At 41.1% G+C, this 19,847-nt stretch overlaps 2 protein-coding genes across 5 annotated transcripts in view; both read right to left on the bottom strand.

The window, feature by feature from the left end:
• The window catches only part of far1 (fatty acyl CoA reductase 1), a 39,316-nt gene extending 38,500 nt beyond the window's left edge, over positions 1-816 (bottom strand). The window contains exon 1 of one of the 4 annotated variants that reach the window (XM_019878117.1): positions 657-816. The gene's annotated coding sequence lies outside the window, so the exon portion shown is untranslated. Of the gene's footprint in view, positions 1-652 lie in introns of all 4 variants that reach the window. The other 3 variants (XM_019878116.1, XM_019878115.1, XM_019878114.1) reach the window with 3 other exon arrangements.
• A 514-nt stretch (positions 817-1,330) lies between these two features.
• On the bottom strand, positions 1,331-11,214 carry dkk3b (dickkopf WNT signaling pathway inhibitor 3b). The gene is made up of 7 exons (XM_019878123.1): positions 10,882-11,214; positions 10,307-10,405; positions 10,113-10,193; positions 5,876-5,968; positions 4,864-5,008; positions 1,676-1,826; positions 1,331-1,533 (listed from the first exon to the last, which is right to left on the bottom strand). The coding sequence occupies exons 1-7, from the start codon at positions 11,074-11,076 to the stop codon at positions 1,497-1,499; spliced, it is 801 nt and encodes a 266-aa protein (XP_019733682.1). The 5' UTR covers positions 11,077-11,214; the 3' UTR covers positions 1,331-1,496.
• Positions 11,215-19,847: the final 8,633 nt, after the last annotated feature.

Below are 19,847 nucleotides of genomic sequence, written 5' to 3'. Positions count from 1 at the left end.
GGACTACTTTGAGGTAATGAGAACGATCATTGAGTTTTATACAACCATATGAATTAAATGTATTCACTACAGACGAAATTCTCAACCCATCAAAACAAGACATTTGCATTGAACAGGAAGATCCCCGCAGGCAAAACCGAGGCCACTGGATCCCGTGATTCCAATTCCTCACTGATGCCTCGCATCATTACCACACCATGAAGCTTGTGGAGTTCCACTTTTACAGCAGGCGTTTCACACAGCAACTATTGGAGGACCGCAATACCACTAAGAGCCAAACAGAAACTCGCTTCCCACAAACGCTTCGTGTATTTTCTGCTTTCGTCTGAGCCGCTGCACACGGAGAAAGTTCAACAGCTGGCTGACCACCGAGAAGAATTCAAATTACTGTTTAACACGAGAGTCGCGCGACGGCTTCTAAAGTGGCTTGGAGATTGCTAGGGACATGAAGGTTCTTGTGGTGTGGTCGACAAGGGAAGCGAACGCGTGTGGTCGCAAAAAAAAAACACGATTTTTACATTTTAAGCATCTCGAGCCGCCTGGCGCAGAAGTTGGCGATGAGAAAACCACCGGTGAAAAGGAACAATTCAGTTACTGGGGAGAATATCACGGATAGCATTACAATGGCACGGATGTTGTACCGCGGTTCTACGTACCGAAGTGTGGATATTTCCGGGCTTGCGAACTTGTTAGCCTGTTGCACAGCGTCCCGATAACAGGGAAGCAATCGGCAGGGATCGCGAAATTCAACGGTGGTCACTCACGAGGAAGCTGGTCGTGGGGCGGATAGTGTGACGTCACGACGTCATAGGAACGGCGGGCTGCACAGCAGAGCAGAGACAAAAAGGAAGTCTCCGTCTTGCAATCGAACAACTCATTATGTGGCTCAATGCACATGTACAAAAACAGCATTTGGGTGTTTTTGAAATCCCATCAAGTCAATTCACTGACTGTACCATAAACGGCAATAATTTGGCATCGCACAAAGAGATAACGTTTTTGCAAAAATACAATTTGAAAGCAACATTTTGTTGTACGTTTTTGTTCGACGCAAGTGGAGGCAATTAGTGTGGCCGGTCAAGACCAGAACACACCGGTGTAAAAACAATTAAGACATCATTTTAAAAAGCAGTAATGTGATCCTAAAACCTGTCAATGCGATTCAAAGCTAAAAGTTTGAAAAATGGACAACTCACACACTAAAAAAATGTAGTTCCGTATTAATTGCTTAGCACACTGCCTTGCATATCGATAAAACATAAGTGGGGCCCGTAGTGTTCCATTGTTTCCAGTAAAAAAACAAAAAACAAAAAAAAAAACAAGAATCTTATCATGGGACTTTGTATCTTTTATTACAAAGAATACATTCCAAAAAAACACAAACAATTGAAAAACTGATAGTTGCAGCAGGTTGGCTGTTCTTTGGTGAATCATCAATCACGACTTCACCATAGCTTCAGGCGTACTCGTGTATTTTCGATACGGCACTTAGTTCCTTATTTCGGGTCTGACAGCACACAAACAGATCCACGTCTGTAAGAGAAAAAAAATACAGGTAATGCAGCAAAGAAGTGAGTTAAGAGATAACCATACTGCATACTATTACTGAGCTTCCAAAAATTTGGGGAGCATAATTTAGGACATATATTAATTGTGTACTAATAGTTGTTCTTACCCTTGAGGTTGGCACTGAAGGTCATTGGCACAGGGGCAGTAGTCGCGAGGGCCCTCCTGGTCCCAGGCAAGCATGTCCATCAATAAATTGGGTTGGTTCAGACAGGCCTCTCCCTGTCCCGGCTTAGGGTTGCACACAGGGAATAAAAGCTCTGGAGAGAATAGGGAAGGGGGCAGACTAAACAGAGCCAGGCTAGACAAGCACATGGATTTCAAAACGTTTATTGTAATGAGAGTAGTACATCCTGAAAGCACGCCTGTCTTACGGTCAAAGGTCTTCTTTGAATCTGTTGGAAGTTTGCATGTCCACTTTTCTCCATTCAGTCCGAAGGTATCAATGCTAGATTTTTTTTAAACTCTAAATTGCCCCTAGCTGTGAATGTGAGTGTGAATGGCTGTCTTTCTGTGGTGCACCCTGCCTCGTGCCCAGTGTCAACTGGGGAAAACTCCAGCGCACCTGTGACCCTGAACAAAATATGTGGTAGAAAGCAGAGGTGGGAGTAAGTCTCATATGTGCAAGTCACAAGTCTCAAGTCGTAACTTTCAAGTCTCAAGCAAGTCCCAAGGGACTACTGTATCAAAAAAAAAAAAAGAAACGAATCAAGTCGCCTCCAAATTTCTAGCAAGTCACAAGTCAAGTCATAAAATCTTGTTCAGTAAAACATATGTTAGAGTGGTAAAATACTGTATTTTTTACTGATCCCACTATAAAAATACATAATCTCAAAAAAATTAATAAACATTTATGTTTCTGTAACTCCTAAAGTGAAATCAGGAACAATGAACGTATAAAATGAATGTTTACATGGAAATTATTTAGGAGAACGCATGTTATTTTTTTCATACTAACATTTATATGAGTGGCGCACTGTTAATGTGGTGAGAGAAACTGAAAATATGCAGAATGAGGACCTAAACATCTACAGTATGATCATCCCGTTTAAAAATTACCTACGTTGTTTCTGGTGCCAATCTGTTAGCCAAATCTAATTAATGTGTGTAAATGGGCGACTGAAATGCAACAACTTTGTGGAATGTGTAGCTTGCTGCTTTTTTTAAATTGAGGTGCATTAGTTGAGCCCCATCAAATATGGCGGACAGCTTCACGAGCAGAAAAATACTCTGTATAAACTCTATTTAATAACACTGTACTCTATGACAGTGTTTTTCAACCCATGTGCCAGGCACACCAGTGTGCCGCGAGACATTGTCAGGTGTGCCGCGGGAAAATATCCAAATATCCCATTTGTATGCCTGTGCGGTCTTTCGCCCAGAGTAGTACCCTCTCATACCGCTAGGGAGCAGCAACAGCTACCCAATGGCCTTGTGTTTCGACGAGAGACAAGCGAATTTGTGACGCATGAATGCAGGACGACGGTGAAACAATAAATATGAAAGATGATAAAATACTGTTTTCTTTGTGTTCATTTGATTCCAATTGAAGCTGTTATAACGTCATTCTTCAATGTTAAAAACGGTTATAGTAACAATATAACACGTTAGTTGGTAAAATAAGCGGGGGTGGGGGTGTTCACATTTTCAGCTAGTGGTGTGCCGCGAAATTTTTTTCAATGAAAGAAATGTGCCTTGGCTCAAAAAAGTTTGAAAAACACTGCTCTATGTTATACTTTATGAATTAATGTCGATAAGTAATGACGGCTGTTTTAAAGGGTATAGATTCAAGATTACACTGTCCTTGGTGTCTGATCCATCTCTTCATGGGCTTCTTTTAAATGCATGAAGTAGTTGACCAGCGATTGGTGAGCTAAACTGTCGAGCTAACCTAATAGCTTACGTTCACAGTGCTATCTTCTATAAGGCAGATAAAACTAAACTTATAGATGTTGTCTCTTCGATCTTCGAGTGTCAAAATTCGCATGCTGCTATTGTTTTTTTCCCGGTTTCATCAAAACCATCATCCTTGATTCCAAAGTTGTCTCCACATCTTTTTTTTCCTCTCCACAACTGACCACGACACTCATGACAGTACCACCGGTGTCTATGGTAGTTATGTTTTGGTGGATAGAAGCTACTTTTGAAGTGCACATCTCTTCATCATGTTAGGACAGGAGGGAGTTTTGCATGACTACACAAATGGTAATGCAACAGTCGAAACCAACGGTTCGGAGAGTTTTCACAAACAATCCCAGTTCTAGTTATATTATTTAGCTGAACTTAAAACCCCCGTGCAATGCAGGTACACTTCATGTACACCTGATATGCGTTGTGTTGTAAAAACGAATGCATGCCACAGGTTTAAAACCCATGCATGGCATGCATTTGTTTTTGCAACACAACGCATGTCAGGTGTACATGAAGTGTACCTGCATTGCACAGGGGTTTAAGATGATTCCCAATCACCTTTTTTTTTTTTTTTTTACTGGTCCCAAACCAGTGTTCGTATCGCAAGTTAAATTGTATGGTTAGCTTACCTGTCTGTAGGTTGTGTAATTACGGATAAAGACGACGTTGCTGTGAGTTCATTCTGTGAGATGTAAACCATGTGTTTTGCCATCCTCTTTTCGTTAACGTCGTTGGTGTAATTACGGATAAAGTAAGACGTTGACGTTGTTGTGAGTTCATTCTGTAAGACGTAAACCATGCGTTTTGCCATCCTCTTTTTGTTAACGTCGTTGGCAAAATAATCCGTAAATTAAAATCAATGATCCTCTCAGGGTGGCACGGTGAACCACTGGTTAGCACGTTTGCCTCACAGTGCAGCGGTGCAGGGTTCGATTCCGGCTCTGGCCTCCCTGTGTGGAGTTTACATGTTCTCCCCGTGCCTGCGTGGGTTTTCTCCGGGTACTCCAGTTTCCTCCCACGTTCCCTAAAGATGCATGGCAGGTTAATGGAACACCTCGGTTTGAGTGTGAGCACGGATGTTTGTTTGTCTATGTGTGCCCTGTGATTGGCTGGCAACCAGTATAGGGGGTACCCTGCCTACTTCCTGAAGACAGATGGGATAGCCTGCAGCATGCTTGCGACCCTTGTGAGGATAAGCCAATTTGATACCAAGTCCCAAGTCAAGTCAAGTCATTCCCATCTTTTTGGCAAAAATTATCAAATTGAATCTCACTCGAGTCAAGTCGTATACCCATCTCACCCCCATCTCTGGCAGAAAGTGTATGAATACAATGGGTTGAATCCTTCATGTTAGTCTTTGAGGAAGTGTGACAGAAAAGAGGTTACCTCGTTGGAAGGCACAGCAGAGGTCTCGTTTGCAGTCATTCTGACCCTGACATATTGTTCCCTCTGTTCCCTCAGTGGTATTAACTGTACACTGGCCCCAAACACACAACTGACTTGAGCAGCACTCTTCATTCTTTGTGCAGGGCTAAAAATGGAAAGACATTCAGATGTACAAACTGTAATGATAATTTTTAATATTAACGATATTAAGAAGATGGAAAGACATTCAGATGTACAAACTGTAATGATACTTTTTAATATTAACGATATTAAGAATGCATCCAATTTATATGGTGCTTTTTCTGGACACTCAAATCACTAACAATGGACATTTTTTTATGTGCTCACAGATTTACGCTCTGGTGGTGGTAAACTATGATCTGTAGCCACAGATGTTCTGGGCGGGCTGAAGGAAGCATGGCTGCCAGTGTGCGCCTAAGGACCCTCTGACCACCACCAAACGTTCACACCCAGCCATACACCAGTGTGAGTGGCACTGGAGGCAACTAGGGTGACGTATCATGCCCGAGGACGCAACGACACATGACACGGACAGAACAGGAATAGAATCGGTCAACCCTTTGGTTTCGAGATAACCCGCTCTATATGTGTCACGGCCCTTCAAATAGTTTACATGACCCAACTCATACCATGGAGAAGTCACAGTGAGATTTTTACTGATGATGGAAAGAATTGTGTTTTGCAAGCAGTATTGATCAGCTGAATTAGACTTTTACAGGGCCATTGGGAGGGACTACATTACCACGATGGCTGGGATATTGGAATTAATTTGAAGTTATGTATGACATTACAAGTCCATCCAGCTGTAACTAGGCTTTTGATGATTGATTTGATCATGTGTAAAATTTGAGCATTTAGAAAGATTCTTATTTGACAGTATAAACCTCAGCATTCATTACACCGGCAGTCATTTATTTCATTGCTCACATAAAAACTGGCTTGTTTAACGGAACAAAGAAAAAGGATAACAATAACAGGACGGACTTCCCACCATATCAGTTGGTATGCAGGGGAGGCACTTGGAGCTGTCAATCCGATACAGGCAATACTTCCGCTCGCCACAGTCCTCGTCCACCAGGCACTCCTGTGGCATGAGATATACGTTACGTATAAGCATGGCATTACACGTCAACTTTGCATTACTAGACTGACTGTGTCTGTGGAGCTTTTTCAGCACATAAACCTAAAATCTCCTCTTATTCTTCCCTGCTTACAACTGCCTTCATTTTGTGTCTAAACCAGGGTTTTTGGGCTCCATTCCGGGCCATGGCCTTCCTGTGTGGAGTTTGCATGTTCTCCCATGCCTTTGTGGTTTTTCCCCGGGTGCTATGGTGTTCTCCCACATTCCAAAAACATGCATGGTAGGTGAATGGAACACTCTAAATCAGGGGTGTCAAAGTCATTTCTTGTCGCGGGCCACTTTGGAGCTACGGCTTCCCTCGGAGGGCCGGTGCAAAATCTCAACGTTATTTATTACCCATGACAATTTGACATTTCGGTCCAGATTTCGGCAAGAATCATGAAAGTTGACACACATGATTTGCTCCCGCGGGCCACATAAAATGACGTGGGGGGCCGGATCTGGCCCCCGGGCCTTGACTTTGACACCTGTGCTCTAAATTGTCCTTAAGTGTGATTGTGAGTGAGAATGATTGTTCATCTATGTGTGCCCTGCGATTGGCTGGTGATCGCGCCCACTGCCCGAAGACCACTGGGATCGACTCGAGCATGCCAGTGACCTTCGTGAGGATATTGGTTCAGATAAAAGATGGACCGATGGATGTCATTCACCATTTCATCACCCACATCTGAATTTGTTGTTGTGTGTCCACTGATACGTCTACATAAAACATCCTTGCAGCTGATCACACTCCTTTGGAATTACTAAATATATCCAATGCATACTGTAGAGTGAGCGTAGCCCGGTGTTCAAGTGGTTAGACCGTCAATCTCACAGTGCGGAGGTGCAGGGTTCGATTCCAGCTCCGGCCTCCCTGTGTGGCGTTTGCATGTTCTCTCCAGGCCTGCGTGGGTTTTCTCCGGGTACTCCGGTTTCCTCCCACATTCCAAAAACATGCACAGTAGGCTGATTGAGCACTTCAAATTGTCTCTAGGTGTGAGCGTGAGCGCGGGTGGTTATTTGTCTCTGTGTGCCCTGCAATTGGCTGGCAACCGGTTCAGGGTGTCCCCCGCCCACTGCCCAAAGACAGCTGTGATAGGCTCCAGCACCCTCCGCGACCCTCGTGAGGATAAAGTGGATCGGAAAATGGATGGATGGATACTGTAGAGTGAACAATTTTGCAGGGTAATTTAAAAAAAAAAACATTTCTGAACCCTGCACAGGCTTTTGGGGTAAAAGGTTACTAATATCTTGAAGAATTAAACACTTATAAAGATGAACGTATAATTATGTACTGTGTATTGCATAATGGCCAGTTTACAGTAAATACAGTGCACTTGAATCTATGCCCATATTTTTTCACAAAACAGCACCACTTCATGACCCTTTGTTGTTTTTGTTTCTCTTCCCTTAAACGTAGGTGCTAGCAGTGCAAATCTACCGAAGCATAATTAAAAACAGTCTGGAATGTTATGTTTTATGTCAAGTATGAAGTGCGGGAGCCTGGACCTAATGACCACCAGAGGGCATTGAACTTTTCCTTGAAACAGGCTGTCAAGCACAACAGTGGACTCGCCAAATGAAGCAATGTTGTTCGTGTGATTTGTTCATTTGAGAAGATTATTGAAATAAATTCGTATTTGGCCCTCCTCACATTTTGAACCAATGGAAAACCCCTCAAAAACGGCGGTGTTAAAAAGGCCCCCTTACTATTGACCACAGTCAGTAGGGGGCACACCTAACATAAATGAAAACCAACTAATCTTAACCATTTAAAACAAAAAGTTGCTGATTATGTGGTTTAGTCTTTACATGTTGTGTTCATTTAGTTTGTTGAGTTTTATAGTACATAGTCATCATTTGCTTAGCTCATGTACAGCCAGACCAGTAGTTAAAATCACATGCACAGAATAAATTGAGAATAAATTACATTATACCAATAGACAAGATCATTTTAAAAGCCTCATCCCATCCACTGTTCATATTCTAAGGAGAGTTTCTCTCACTTTTTTCCCCCTACAGCCTTTGTCATGAGATCTTCCTGAAGTAATAAAAAAACATATTGGAAACTGTAAGTAGGGGCCAGACAACCCTGTAATTATCTTAATATCTTCCAGACAAATACTGCTGCTGTTAGTCATGTGCACAGTAGCACTGATCAGTCAAGTCCAGGGGTTGGCAACCCGAGGCTCCGGAGCCACATGCAGCTCTTTCATCCTTATGTTGTGGCTCTGCGTGGCTTTGAAAAATAAATGATAAGTGGCCGATTGAAGTGTATGTTATTTGTCTCAAAAACGTGCATCACTTCTGTTACGTTCTCTGATTGTACATTAGGTGGCAGTGTTGCTATAAAAATAGTGTTGAGAGGAAAAGGGAAGGAGAGGAGTTAGGTAATGGCGATGATAGTAAATTGTATGAATGAGTGTTGTGCTGTTGATAACCTGTTAAGAAAATACAGTGTTTGTCTACAGTCTGGCCTTGTCATTTTGCCTCCTGACACCACAACTTCTTTCTTCAGACCTTTTCGGTGATCAGCATTCGCCAACTTCAGAGACGTTTGTGAACGCGTGTCATGTCAGCAATCAGATTTGACAGGCGGCACGCATGGAAAGCCCAGCAACACCAAAACTGCACAGTATTTGAACAAAGCATTTTATTTGCTTTTGTTCATTTTTTAATTGTAGATGTAAATTTTAAGATTATTGTGATTTGAAATATTAAAAATAATTTATGTAGTGTATTATTTTTCGTCGCTCAAAATATATGTCAGACTCTCCAACAGCCTGGCAAAACGACGTACATTTATCGAGACTTTCAACCCTAGGAAGGGCAAAGATGGAGAAATGTAAGAAAAGAAAAATATCTGAAGAAAATAGAACATTTAATGAAGCCTGGGCAGATTCATTTGCATTTTCCTCTGACAAGAGCTGGTCATATGCCTAATTTTTGGTGAAAAACTGGCCAATAATAAAAGCTCGAACATAGGAAGACAATTCCAAAATAAACACACAGCCTTTGCTGAAAAATATCCGGAGGGAGAAGAGAGAAAAAAAAGATGTTTTGGAACTGGGGCAGGAGGCTGATCTGAGGAAAAATCAATTCAAGAAGTGGATGTAGTCTGCAAATTCAACGACGTAAGCAAGTTTTGTGGCCGCTCGGGAAATAGTCAGACATAGGAAGCTGTTCACAGATGCAGAACACATGAAAGAGTCACTCATTAAGATTTCACTACTCCTATTCGCGGACTTTAAAAACAAGACTGAAATTGTGCAGAAAATCAGAGTGATGCATTTCCATTGTATTTTTCAATTCAAGTCAAGGCTCCGCGACACGCTCTGAAAGCCGAAAAGATGACGGCTCACGGCATTTTTGTTTCCTAGTTCAGCTCGAGAAGTTTGCTCCAAGTTCAGCGTTTTAATTAATTTGACAACACCCTATTTTACTAGTGTAAAATACACACACACACACACACACACACACACACACACACACACACACACACACACACACACACACGCTGAGAAAAAAAAAACTAAAAGGTAGCACTCCAAAAGGAGTGACTGGTACAGCTCAGCGTAACTATCACCTCTCTCTTCGACATATAAGTATTTTTATCTCTATTTTGCATTCCTGCATGTGTGTGATCTTGTTCTCTGTAAAGTGTGCTACATAAAATGTGCAGCAGTGTGTGAGTTCAATTTCCCCCGGAGGGATTTTATTGTGCTTAAAAACTAGACAGCTAACACTTTACCTCAGCCATGTTGCCTGATGACAAATGATGAGAAATGAAAAACATACTGTGTGTTAGCTGCATGCTGTAACGGTATGTAAAAACAAGTCTTTACAATACCGTCACCGTTTGAAAGCAGCCCAACCATGAAACCCTCCCAGTAGATAACATTTAGGATTTTTAAATGGTTGTATGTAGTTTTGTATTATTTAAAATAACTTTCTCGGCCTAGAGTTTGCTCTAAAAACAAACAAACAAAAAAAGATTCCTTAACATTTAGTCAGACACCATTAGCTGAACTCCAATCTCACTATCCTTTTTGCTTTTGGAACTTGTCTACATTTTCGAGATAGCGGTTGGTAACGCTCAAATACTTACATGATACACACTGTTCCATTCGCCTGAGATCTCTACATGGATATGTGATGAGTCTGTCTCTCCTGCTGTGTTATTAATTTCCTTAAAAAGACAAACAAGGCGAGCAAAAAATTCTGATGACTCATAAACATAATACAGTATAATACTTTATTTAACTGTTTCCTACTTCTGACACCCAAGCATGGAAGAACTACCTTGTCAGTTTGAATGGTTATGACTCCATCTTTCACAGTCTTGGTATTACTGTGGTGATGATGGTGATTTTCCAATGACTTGGCACTCTCCGTTGTTATCTGTGAGTTAGAATTCACTTTAAAATGTGCATACAAATAAAAGGCCAGAAAACGTGGAGGGTTACAACAAATATATTCACTGAAAACAAAAGGAGGGGCCCAGTGACACTCATTTGATTCATTCTGTCACACAGCTGTAAATTAAACTGCGTGTTTATTTTTACTGGGGTTGATTTGCATTGCTGAATAAATTGCATTTCATTCCACGAATTATTTTTGCCCCTCTCGTTAGTTAAATAATGTAACAAATAATATAACTGATTATACTTCTCAGAATGATATTTCACAACATGCACATACACGCCAGCAACAAAAACTTGTTAACTCATGAAAATGGCAGTCTTGAACTCGGGTGAATCAGTATCAATGTTAACGTTTGTTCTTTATCAATGTTAACGTTTGTTCTTTACTCGTTTTACAAAAACCACATCGCTCTAAAGTAAAGAATAGTGGCCATTAATTATACTATATTCGACCTGGTCGACGGCATCCTCCAGAAGGTTTTGGGTATCTTCCATCAACTCCTCCACTTCACGGAACATGTCGTCCAAGCTGACAAAGCTTTGCTCCTGGCCGTCTCGAATAATCATTGCCCGGCTCGGCACGACTCCAACAGCCCCCCACAACAAAAATAGACTGAAAGTAACAGATAAAAACACATGGCCGGACATTTCTGCCTCTGTTCTTCCTTGTTGTGAGCCCACGGAGCGCTCAGAGACGGATGACGCAGAGAGCACCACTGCACACAGCTGGTTCAGTTTTATTTGGAAAGTCTGAGGAAGAGTACGAATTCGCTTTAATGACGAGGAAGCGGCTGGATGCAACGCTTTTTTTTTCCCCCATGAAAAAGCTGCTTGGAGACTGTGCTGTATTATTTACTTAAACGGTGAAGCCTCCAAAATGAGTGGAAGTAGCATGGACGTGAATATTGATTGAGCTTTTCCACACATTTTGTGTTTCCATACGAAATTATTCACTTTACATTTCCAGTGAATGCATTGGTTACACATCTATATGATATCCAGCAGATGGCGCTGCTTTTCCCTTCTGGAAGTATGCCTCATTTTGATCAGTGACGTCATGAACCACTTGCATATCTCCTCTGCGCCTGCGTGCCAATCGAGGGTGGGGGTGGGGCAGGCTACAAAACTAGCCGTTTTGATTGATATAGGTGACGGTGTATGTTTAACTGTACACCCTAAATCTTTACAGGCACAGTTTAAAAGTCTTTAAGCCTCAAGTGACAAAACAAGAAGTGCACGTTGTGCCCTGTTAAACTGTTCTAATGTAATTCAGAGGCCTGAATATTGGTGTTTGTCCCTGAAAGGGTTAATCATGCTATTTGTGTTTTGCTGGCAGCTTTTGACAGTAAAACGAACTTAAGATTTACAAGAATCAAAGAAATTCAACCTATCGCAGTGCTATAAACACATTTTATAATGGTATGTGCTGTTGGTATGAAAATCCCCATGCAAATGACCACAAATGTCTGACATATGTCATCCTGTTGTCCACATGTCCTCCTCACTGCACACATCTAGCAAAATGTCATCCATTCACCCATTATCTTAACGACTTCTCCTCAAGGGATGCGGACTCAAAAACTTAACTGTCGTATCAAACAGCAGAGTTTAAAATAGCTAAAATAATAATTAACAACTTTCCAGCCGTTGAAATGAAAACCTATTCAGCAAGCTCTGCAGAAGCCTGATAACCTTGAATCTTGAATCAGGTTTGTTGGAGAGGGGAGACATGTAAAACATGCGGGAACACTCCGACATGCACTTAGCATGTTGTTCATTTGGGGTGTACAAAAAAAATCCATTCATTCAGTTATATGCCACGATTCAATAAATTGATGTCAAAGTTCAGAATCTATTTTCATGATTTTTCAAAAAGCAAAGATGAAGCTACCACTTTCCTTCATGAGCCATGCAGTCGTCTCTTTCTGAAATAAATGTCAGAGTGACTCACTTTCATCTGGCTGCATTGATTGAAGCACATGATTCAACCTATGTATTGTTCATGCTTTATATTGTTTAGAAATGTTTTAGAATGTTATAATTGAAGAAAATTAAATCTTGTTTGAGAAAAATACCCAAAACGGTGATTTTGAATCACAAATCGCATAATAATCAATAAATGGAATATAAACGTAATCGTCACACAAGTGTTGTGATTTGAATCAAATCGAGAAGTAAGTAAGTGAATCGTCCCACCACTAGTGTTCATACTGTACCTTTGCACATCGTCGCAGTAGACAAGGATGATTTAATTATGGTTGTGTGGCTGCCAAGTCTTTCTTACTTTCCCATTTGGATGGGCAAAGGGCATGAAACATTCCATACATTTGTGCAAAAAAATAACAAGTCTTTATTTACACTGCAGTCAAATTTGATTTGTTGATATCAAATTGGATCCTCAGACAGCACATCTCATGCCGGCAATATACCAGCTTACTGCTTCTCATGCACATAGTACCTGACACACATTATATAGCCATAGCACCACATGTACTTTTGTTGTCAAGTTGCTGTTCTCAACTGTCTCTGAACTCTGTTTTCATCCTCAAAGTGGTCTTCAGGATGTGGAGGTTTGACAACATCCACTGAAGAGCAACTCAAAGTGCCAGTAAATACAAACCCAGTGCCAATGAAGATGGGACATTGTGTTAAACATAAATAAAAACAGAGTATAATGATTTGCAAATCATGTTCAACTTATATTTAATGGAAAACAAAGACAAGACTATTGTTTTGAGCAAATAATCAGTAACTTAGTATTTTATGGCTGCAACACATTCCAAAAAAAGCAGGGACAGGGACACATGTTTACCGCTGTGTTACATCACCTTTTCTTTTAACAGCATTCAATAAACGTTTGGGAACTGACGAAGGACAAGAATTGGTTGAAGCTTTGAAGGTGGAGTTCTTTCCCATTCTAGCTTGATGTACAGCTTCAGTTGTTTAACAGTCTGAGGTCTCCGTTGCCGTATTTTACAATCGGTAATGCGCCACATATTTTCAATGGGAGACAGGTCTGAACTGAAAGGAAGGCGAGTCTCGTACCCGCTCTCTTTTACTACAAAGCCACGCTGTTGTAACATTTGCAGAATGTGGTTTGGCATTGTCTTGCTGAAATAAGCAGAGACGTCCATGAAAAAGACGTTGCTAGGATGGCAGCATATGTTTTTCCAAAACCTCGGTCTACCTTTCAGCATTAATGGTGCCTTCAGAGTTACCCATGCCACTGGCACTAAAACAGCCCCATATCATCACGGATGCTGCCTTTTGAACTTTATGTCCACAAGAGTCCGCATGGTTCTTTTCCTCTTTGGCCCAGAGGATACAAAGTGCACAATTTCCATTTGAAAAGTGGATGCGTCACTCCACAGAACACTTTTCTACTTTGCATCAGTCCATCTTAGAGAATCCGGCGGCATTTCTGGGTGTTGTTTATAAATGGCTTTCGCTTTGCATAGTAGAGTTTTGAATTTCACTTACACATATAGCGCCAAACTGTTTAGTTACAGTGGTTTTCTCAAGTGTTCCTGAGCCTATGTGGGGATATCCCTTACACATTGATGTCGGTTTTTGATGCCTTGCTGCCTGAGGGATTGAAGGTCACAGGCATTCAATGTTGGTTTTCGGCCTTGCTGCTTACAAGCAGTGATTTCTCCAGATTCGCTGAACCTTTTGATGATATTGGATGGATGGATAAATTAAAATAAAATCAGAGCACTATTAAACAACGTTCGGATACTGTAACATGCTCTCCTGTTCCTTCCGGAGATTTTGCTGCATTATACAGCCTGATGGTTGGAGGGACAAAAGAGACGTTAAGTCTATCTGGAGAGCCCCCGAGTGAGCAGAATCTGGAGCTCACGTAGCTCCTCTGACGAGAGAAGATGGAGTACAATGGGCAGATGATGAAATCCCTAAATTCCTTGCAATTGTAGGTGTTGGGGGAAGAGCGGCCTCCTCTCCCCCGCGTGTTCGTTGAATTTCGGACGAGGAGAATGTTGGTAATCCAAATAAAGGCTGGAATCGATGAACAGTTCCATCGAAACTTTTAATAATGGAATATTCCGGGCACCCGCGGTTACAGACAATGGCTGCGCGTCACGAGTGCGAAGCAGGAAGAGATTCACATAATTTTTATACCATCAGAAGGGCGGTACCGAGACACTAAGTGTGATATCATAACTTTCGTTTCTCCTAAAGTGATTCTCAGCTTGGCGCATTTCAAAGTTTGTGCGTCTTCAGCAGGGAGTATTCCAATTCTAGGTGGTGATTGTTACAAGGACGCAAAGCTACACTGCGGGCATGGGAAAGTTAGACAGCATGACGAACTATGAGCAGAATACAGACTTCATAGGTCATAGGAACATTGTCCTGAAACTGTCCGACTATTTTCTCACACAGTTGTTCGCAAAGAGGTGAACCTTACCCGATCTTTGCTTGTGAATGATTGAGCAATTCAGGGAACCCCCTTTTATATCCAGTCATGGGCACCCACCTGTTCCCAGTTAGTCTGGTCACCTGTGGGATGTTCCAAACAGGTGTTTGATGAGCATTCCCCCACTTTCTGAGTCTTTTTTGCCACCCTTCCCAGCTTTTTTGGAACATGTTGCAGCCATTAAATACTAAATTAATGATTGTTTGCTAAAAAGAATTAAGCTTATCAGGTTTGACATTGTCTATCTTGTCTTTGTAGTCATATTTAATTCAGTATAGGGTGAACCAACATGTCACCAGAGCCCAGCCTTAAGGGGCTGTGGGGGAGGGGGAGCACATGAAATTTATGGGGAAGGAGGTGTTATACCCTGCAGACAGCACTTACTTTACTCCGTATATTTGTGTAGCACTGCCAATCCCATTTTGAATGAACGTATTATCAAAGAGAACATTTACATTACATACACAAAAATAACTTCTTCAGTGCCGCGACACCGCAGCCGTGTTGGATGTGGCAAAGTGAAGCAAATTGTGAATGTGCTTCCTTCACTTGTATCATCAAGCAGTAACTCTGCATTAACACCGAATCATTGCTTTTGGTTGCATGATGTCATTCTAGCTCAATTTTACAATTTTAATGGCGAATTTATGGTTAATATTAAAGCCACGTACAATATGGCGGATGGGTTGACATCGCTTCGACCCGGCCATTAGAATCAACAATTGTCTGCTACAGAATCTACAGCAAAAAGGAAATAAATATGTATTTTCATTTTAGATTTCCAAAGAGGTTGTGGCTCAAATGGAATCTTGTATGAAATGGTACAAATTGTTTTGGAGTTGCAGATGCATAAGTTGTCCCTCTGTACGGCAAGGGAGGAAGAAACTCAACCTCCCCTCATGTGCAAAAACTGCGATCAATGGTCACCAAGTTTTATGTTTACATCTTTACTTCTGCTCATATCGACTTATGAAAATATCAGAATTATCGCCCAAGTACTAGGGATTTTAGCGTCTTTCACTCTTCACAGAGGCGCTCACTACAAAGCTTATGTCACTTCCTAAGGGAAACGCGTCGTTCACAAAATACAAAATACATGACATGCCTCGCCACATTACACAATGCCACACTTGGAAAAATCACCAGGATGCTCATACGCAAACTTTGGCGTATTATGCTTACCTAACCTTATTTTCAGTAACGACGTGATTGGCTGTTGCAGATAAAACTGGCCATCAATCAATCAAACAAAAATGACATCACTGTTTCTTCAATATTGTGAACGTCTTCGTGAAAAGCAACTCAACATTAGTATTTCACAATCCATAAAGAGTTATGATGAAATAAAATAATAAAAAGTTTACTTAAATCCATGCCTCAAATGGGGGTTGGTGATGGGTCAGGATTGAACATGATTCGCAAATCAGTTTATTCTGTTTTTATTTATGTTTAACGCAACTTCCCAACTTCAGCGAAGACTGGTGGTTGTTTGTTTCTTCCATGCCAATGTCAAGAAAGTTGTTATTTATGAGCATCATATAAAGTTGCCTTTTTCTCCAGAGCATCAGGTGTTCTGTTTTGTTTTTTTGTTTTTTTGAATGTACTCAATTCAACTCAAATGTATTTATAGAGCACTTTCAAACAGCCATCGCTGCACACAAAGTGCTGTACATGGAGCAACTAGCATATACAACAGTAAAGCAAAGCAACAAATCAGTAACAAATGGTAGAGAGCACCAAACAGTACAACTAAGATCATAATTTGGGTCATGCTGAGTCAAATGCCAAAGAATACAAGTGAGTTTTGAGGCGGGGTTTAAAGATGGGCAGCGAGGAGTCTTGCCGAATGTTCAGTGGGAGGTCATTCCAGAGAGAGGGACCAGCAACGGAAAAAGCCCGATCCCCTCTGAGCCTCAGTTTAGTTCTTGGTACTAATAATGTTTGGTCCACTGACCTGAGGCGGGCAGGTGTGTGGGGGCGGATGAGCTCAGAGAGGTAAGGTGGTGCGAGTTCATTTAGAGATTTGAAAACAAATAATAGGATCTTGAAAATAACTCTAAAATGTATAGGGAGCCAGTGGAGGGATGCCAGAGTAGGAGTTATGTACACTGTTCTTTTACATCAACATAGACAATTCGGAACCAGTCCAGTCTCCTACAGTTCTGTTCTGTCTCGGCTTTTAAAAACCACATCCCCAAGTGGCTTTGGAATAAGATTTCATGTGATTCTTGACGTTCAAAATCAAGACAGATGTGGACATGACAGTTAACACATTTGTGGCCGGCAGTCTAAACAAGGTGCCAGACAAGGCCATCATTTCACTAAGATAAGATAAGATAAGATAACCTTTATTTGTCCCACACTGGGGAAATTTGCAGTCTACAGCAGCAAAATTGGGGGGGGATAAAGTGTTTCATTGCACAAACTAAATGTTTCAGAAAAGAACTGTACATAGTTCAATATAAGTGCAATATAAAATAAAGCATTAGCAATATATTTGTAGAATAAATATAATAAATTAGCAATAGCATAGAAAACACAGCGTAAGGTGGCTGTGCTATTTACAATGGTTACAGGTTTTCACATATAGGACTAAAGAAAAGTCTTGCTGGTCTGAAAACGTGCAAATGTATTCTTGAAGATGCCAGCAAAATTTGAATGTATCGTCACCTAACCACTGCCCAACATTGTACCGCACACATTAATGCACACACACACACACACACACACACACACACACACACACACACACACACTCTGCCCTGTTAGCATGAGTAGTTCATGATGTAATATTGCCCAAAGTGAAATGTTAGTGGCTTTACATTGTAGTATTTTTGGAATATAAAATCAATTAAACCATAGAAAGGCAATCAATTTACCTGATGGGAATGGTTGCAGTGTTATGCAGCGATCCGTATACAGCCGCCCACACATCAAACACATTTATATCTTATGACATGAAGTCGAGAGCTTTCCAATTCTTTCTTTGTAATTTCTGTTGTTAACCAGTTCGATAACCGGCCAAGAAAATATAATCGTCTCCTTCACGAGAGGCTTTGTATGCCCCCCATTAGCCTTCGGAGTGCCCATGAGCACATTCTTCGGTCCTGCCTTCTTTCTCTACAGTCTCTGATTGGCTACTTTTAGTCACACCATGATAAATTAAGATACAGTAATTAAAGAATTTAACAGAATAATTTATGTAAGATTCTACTTTTAGGTCATACAGACAGTTTTAACATCGGACAAAATGGACAATTTCTTTTCTTTTTAATCATTGCAAACTCAGTACAGTACAAGAGGTTGCTATCATCTTGTATATCAAGGACTGATGTCAGCAGCAGAGACCTCAAACCACATTTGGTTACCATGGAAAAGTTTTGAGGATCAGAGGTGTTGCGAAAGTAGGAATATCTTCTCATGAAGTTCTCATTAAGTACGAAACATTACAGTACGAAATGTTCTGTTCTTCTTTTCCCCTTGAGAAAACCAACACATTTTCTGTTCTTGTGGAATACAAGCATGCCATTACTCTCCATGTGGAGCGCAGGAAGCTTTTAAAGGAGAGTACTGTCATCTCTTTCAAGACAGTTGCTTTTCCGTTTCAAATCACAAGCTCAAAAATATTTTCACATTGAGAGGTGGAGGGGGAAGACAGTCAACGACAAAGAGCAAGACCGCAACGGCAAAAGTGTCATCACTCATGCCATGACAATAATTGAGGCGGCGAGAATGATACGACCATGATGACGTGTCCTTCCTGCCATTTCCTGTAAAAGTGAGATGAGACCCAGTGGTGGACGCAAACTCCTCACCGAGGATCAGGAACGGGCTGTGTTCAACAAGGGCTGGGCTAAAAATGACATTTGGATCAAAGAAATCGGGATAATGAAGCTCTCTTCAGGAGTTTGCAGACCACTGCGTGGATTCTAAAAGGGCAGCAGGTGCACAGTGTACCTTTTGAAAGAAATGCGTAGCGAGTGAAGCGACTGACCATTGAGCATGTTCACTTTCATGACGTCCATTTGTGAAAAAGGTCCATCATCATCATCGTACTGTAATCAATACTGTACAGCACAGGTGGTGTCAAAGTCAAGGCCTAGGGGGCCAGATCTGGCCCACCACATCATTTAATTTGGCCCGCGAAAGCAAATCAAACATGTCAACTTCCATGATACTTGCTAAAATCTGGAACAAAATTTCAAATCATCATATGTTAATACATAGGAGAGACATTGCAAGCATTTTCTTGTCACAAAATCCCCTCATTATTGTCAAACAATAGCTGAATAAAACATTATTCTTGACTTCTTTATGGGCTTTCAGTCATAACAACCCTCCCAAGGAAACAGTACCGTATTTTCCACACTAAAAGACACACTGGATTATGAGACGCATCTTCAATGAATGGCTATTTTGTAATTTTTTTTTTCATACATTAGACGCTTCGCATTAAAAGGCGCAATCTACAATGCCTCCACGAGATTGTGCTACGCTCCTTCCATTCAACTCGAGAGGAGTCTGTTCAACTTGAGAGGCGTTCATGACCGCCTCTGAAAAATGTAAATGAACTATTGCTGTACTTAAATGAAACTACGAAAATTGAAAATAATGCATCAAAACAGAAAAGTACCTGTATTTGTTGAGATTGTGAAACCCCTTAATAAAGTCTGCGTTTAAAAAAAAATAAAACCGCAACCACAGCTCTCCTTTTTTTCAACAAATACAGGTGCGTTTTTGTCCGTCTCCGTGCCTTCTTCTGGTCAACTCGAGAGGTGTTCATGACCGCCTCCAAAAAACGCATTGGCATTTCCTTGATCATAGCTCCAACAGTATGATCAGATAAGATAAGATAAGAAAACCTTTAATTGTCTCACAATGGAGAAATTCCCACTTCACAGCAGCAAAGTTATGAGAGGAAGAAGTAGAAGAACAAAATAAATAGGAGCTGCTGGAATGGCAGCCACTCTCGCGGCCATCTTGA

Source organism: Hippocampus comes, unplaced genomic scaffold (genome assembly GCF_001891065.2).
Source record: "Hippocampus comes isolate QL1 unplaced genomic scaffold, H_comes_QL1_v1.1 scaffold37, whole genome shotgun sequence".
NCBI lineage: Eukaryota > Metazoa > Chordata > Actinopteri > Syngnathiformes > Syngnathidae > Hippocampus > Hippocampus comes.
This window is presented reverse-complemented; position numbering and strand designations above follow the sequence as displayed.

Bases quoted from the DNA above. Each gene is read 5' to 3' on its own strand.
- dkk3b (XM_019878123.1), bottom strand. From the start codon at position 11,076: ATGTCCGGCCATGTGTTTTTATCTGTTACTTTCAGTCTATTTTTGTTG. The intron at 1,827-4,863 runs GTAACCTCTTTT...TATTCTCTCCAG, and splicing joins CTGCTGTGCCTTCCAACGAG to AGCTTTTATTCCCTGTGTGC. The intron at 1,534-1,675 runs GTAAGAACAACT...TTTCTCTTACAG, and splicing joins CTTCAGTGCCAACCTCAAGG to ACGTGGATCTGTTTGTGTGC.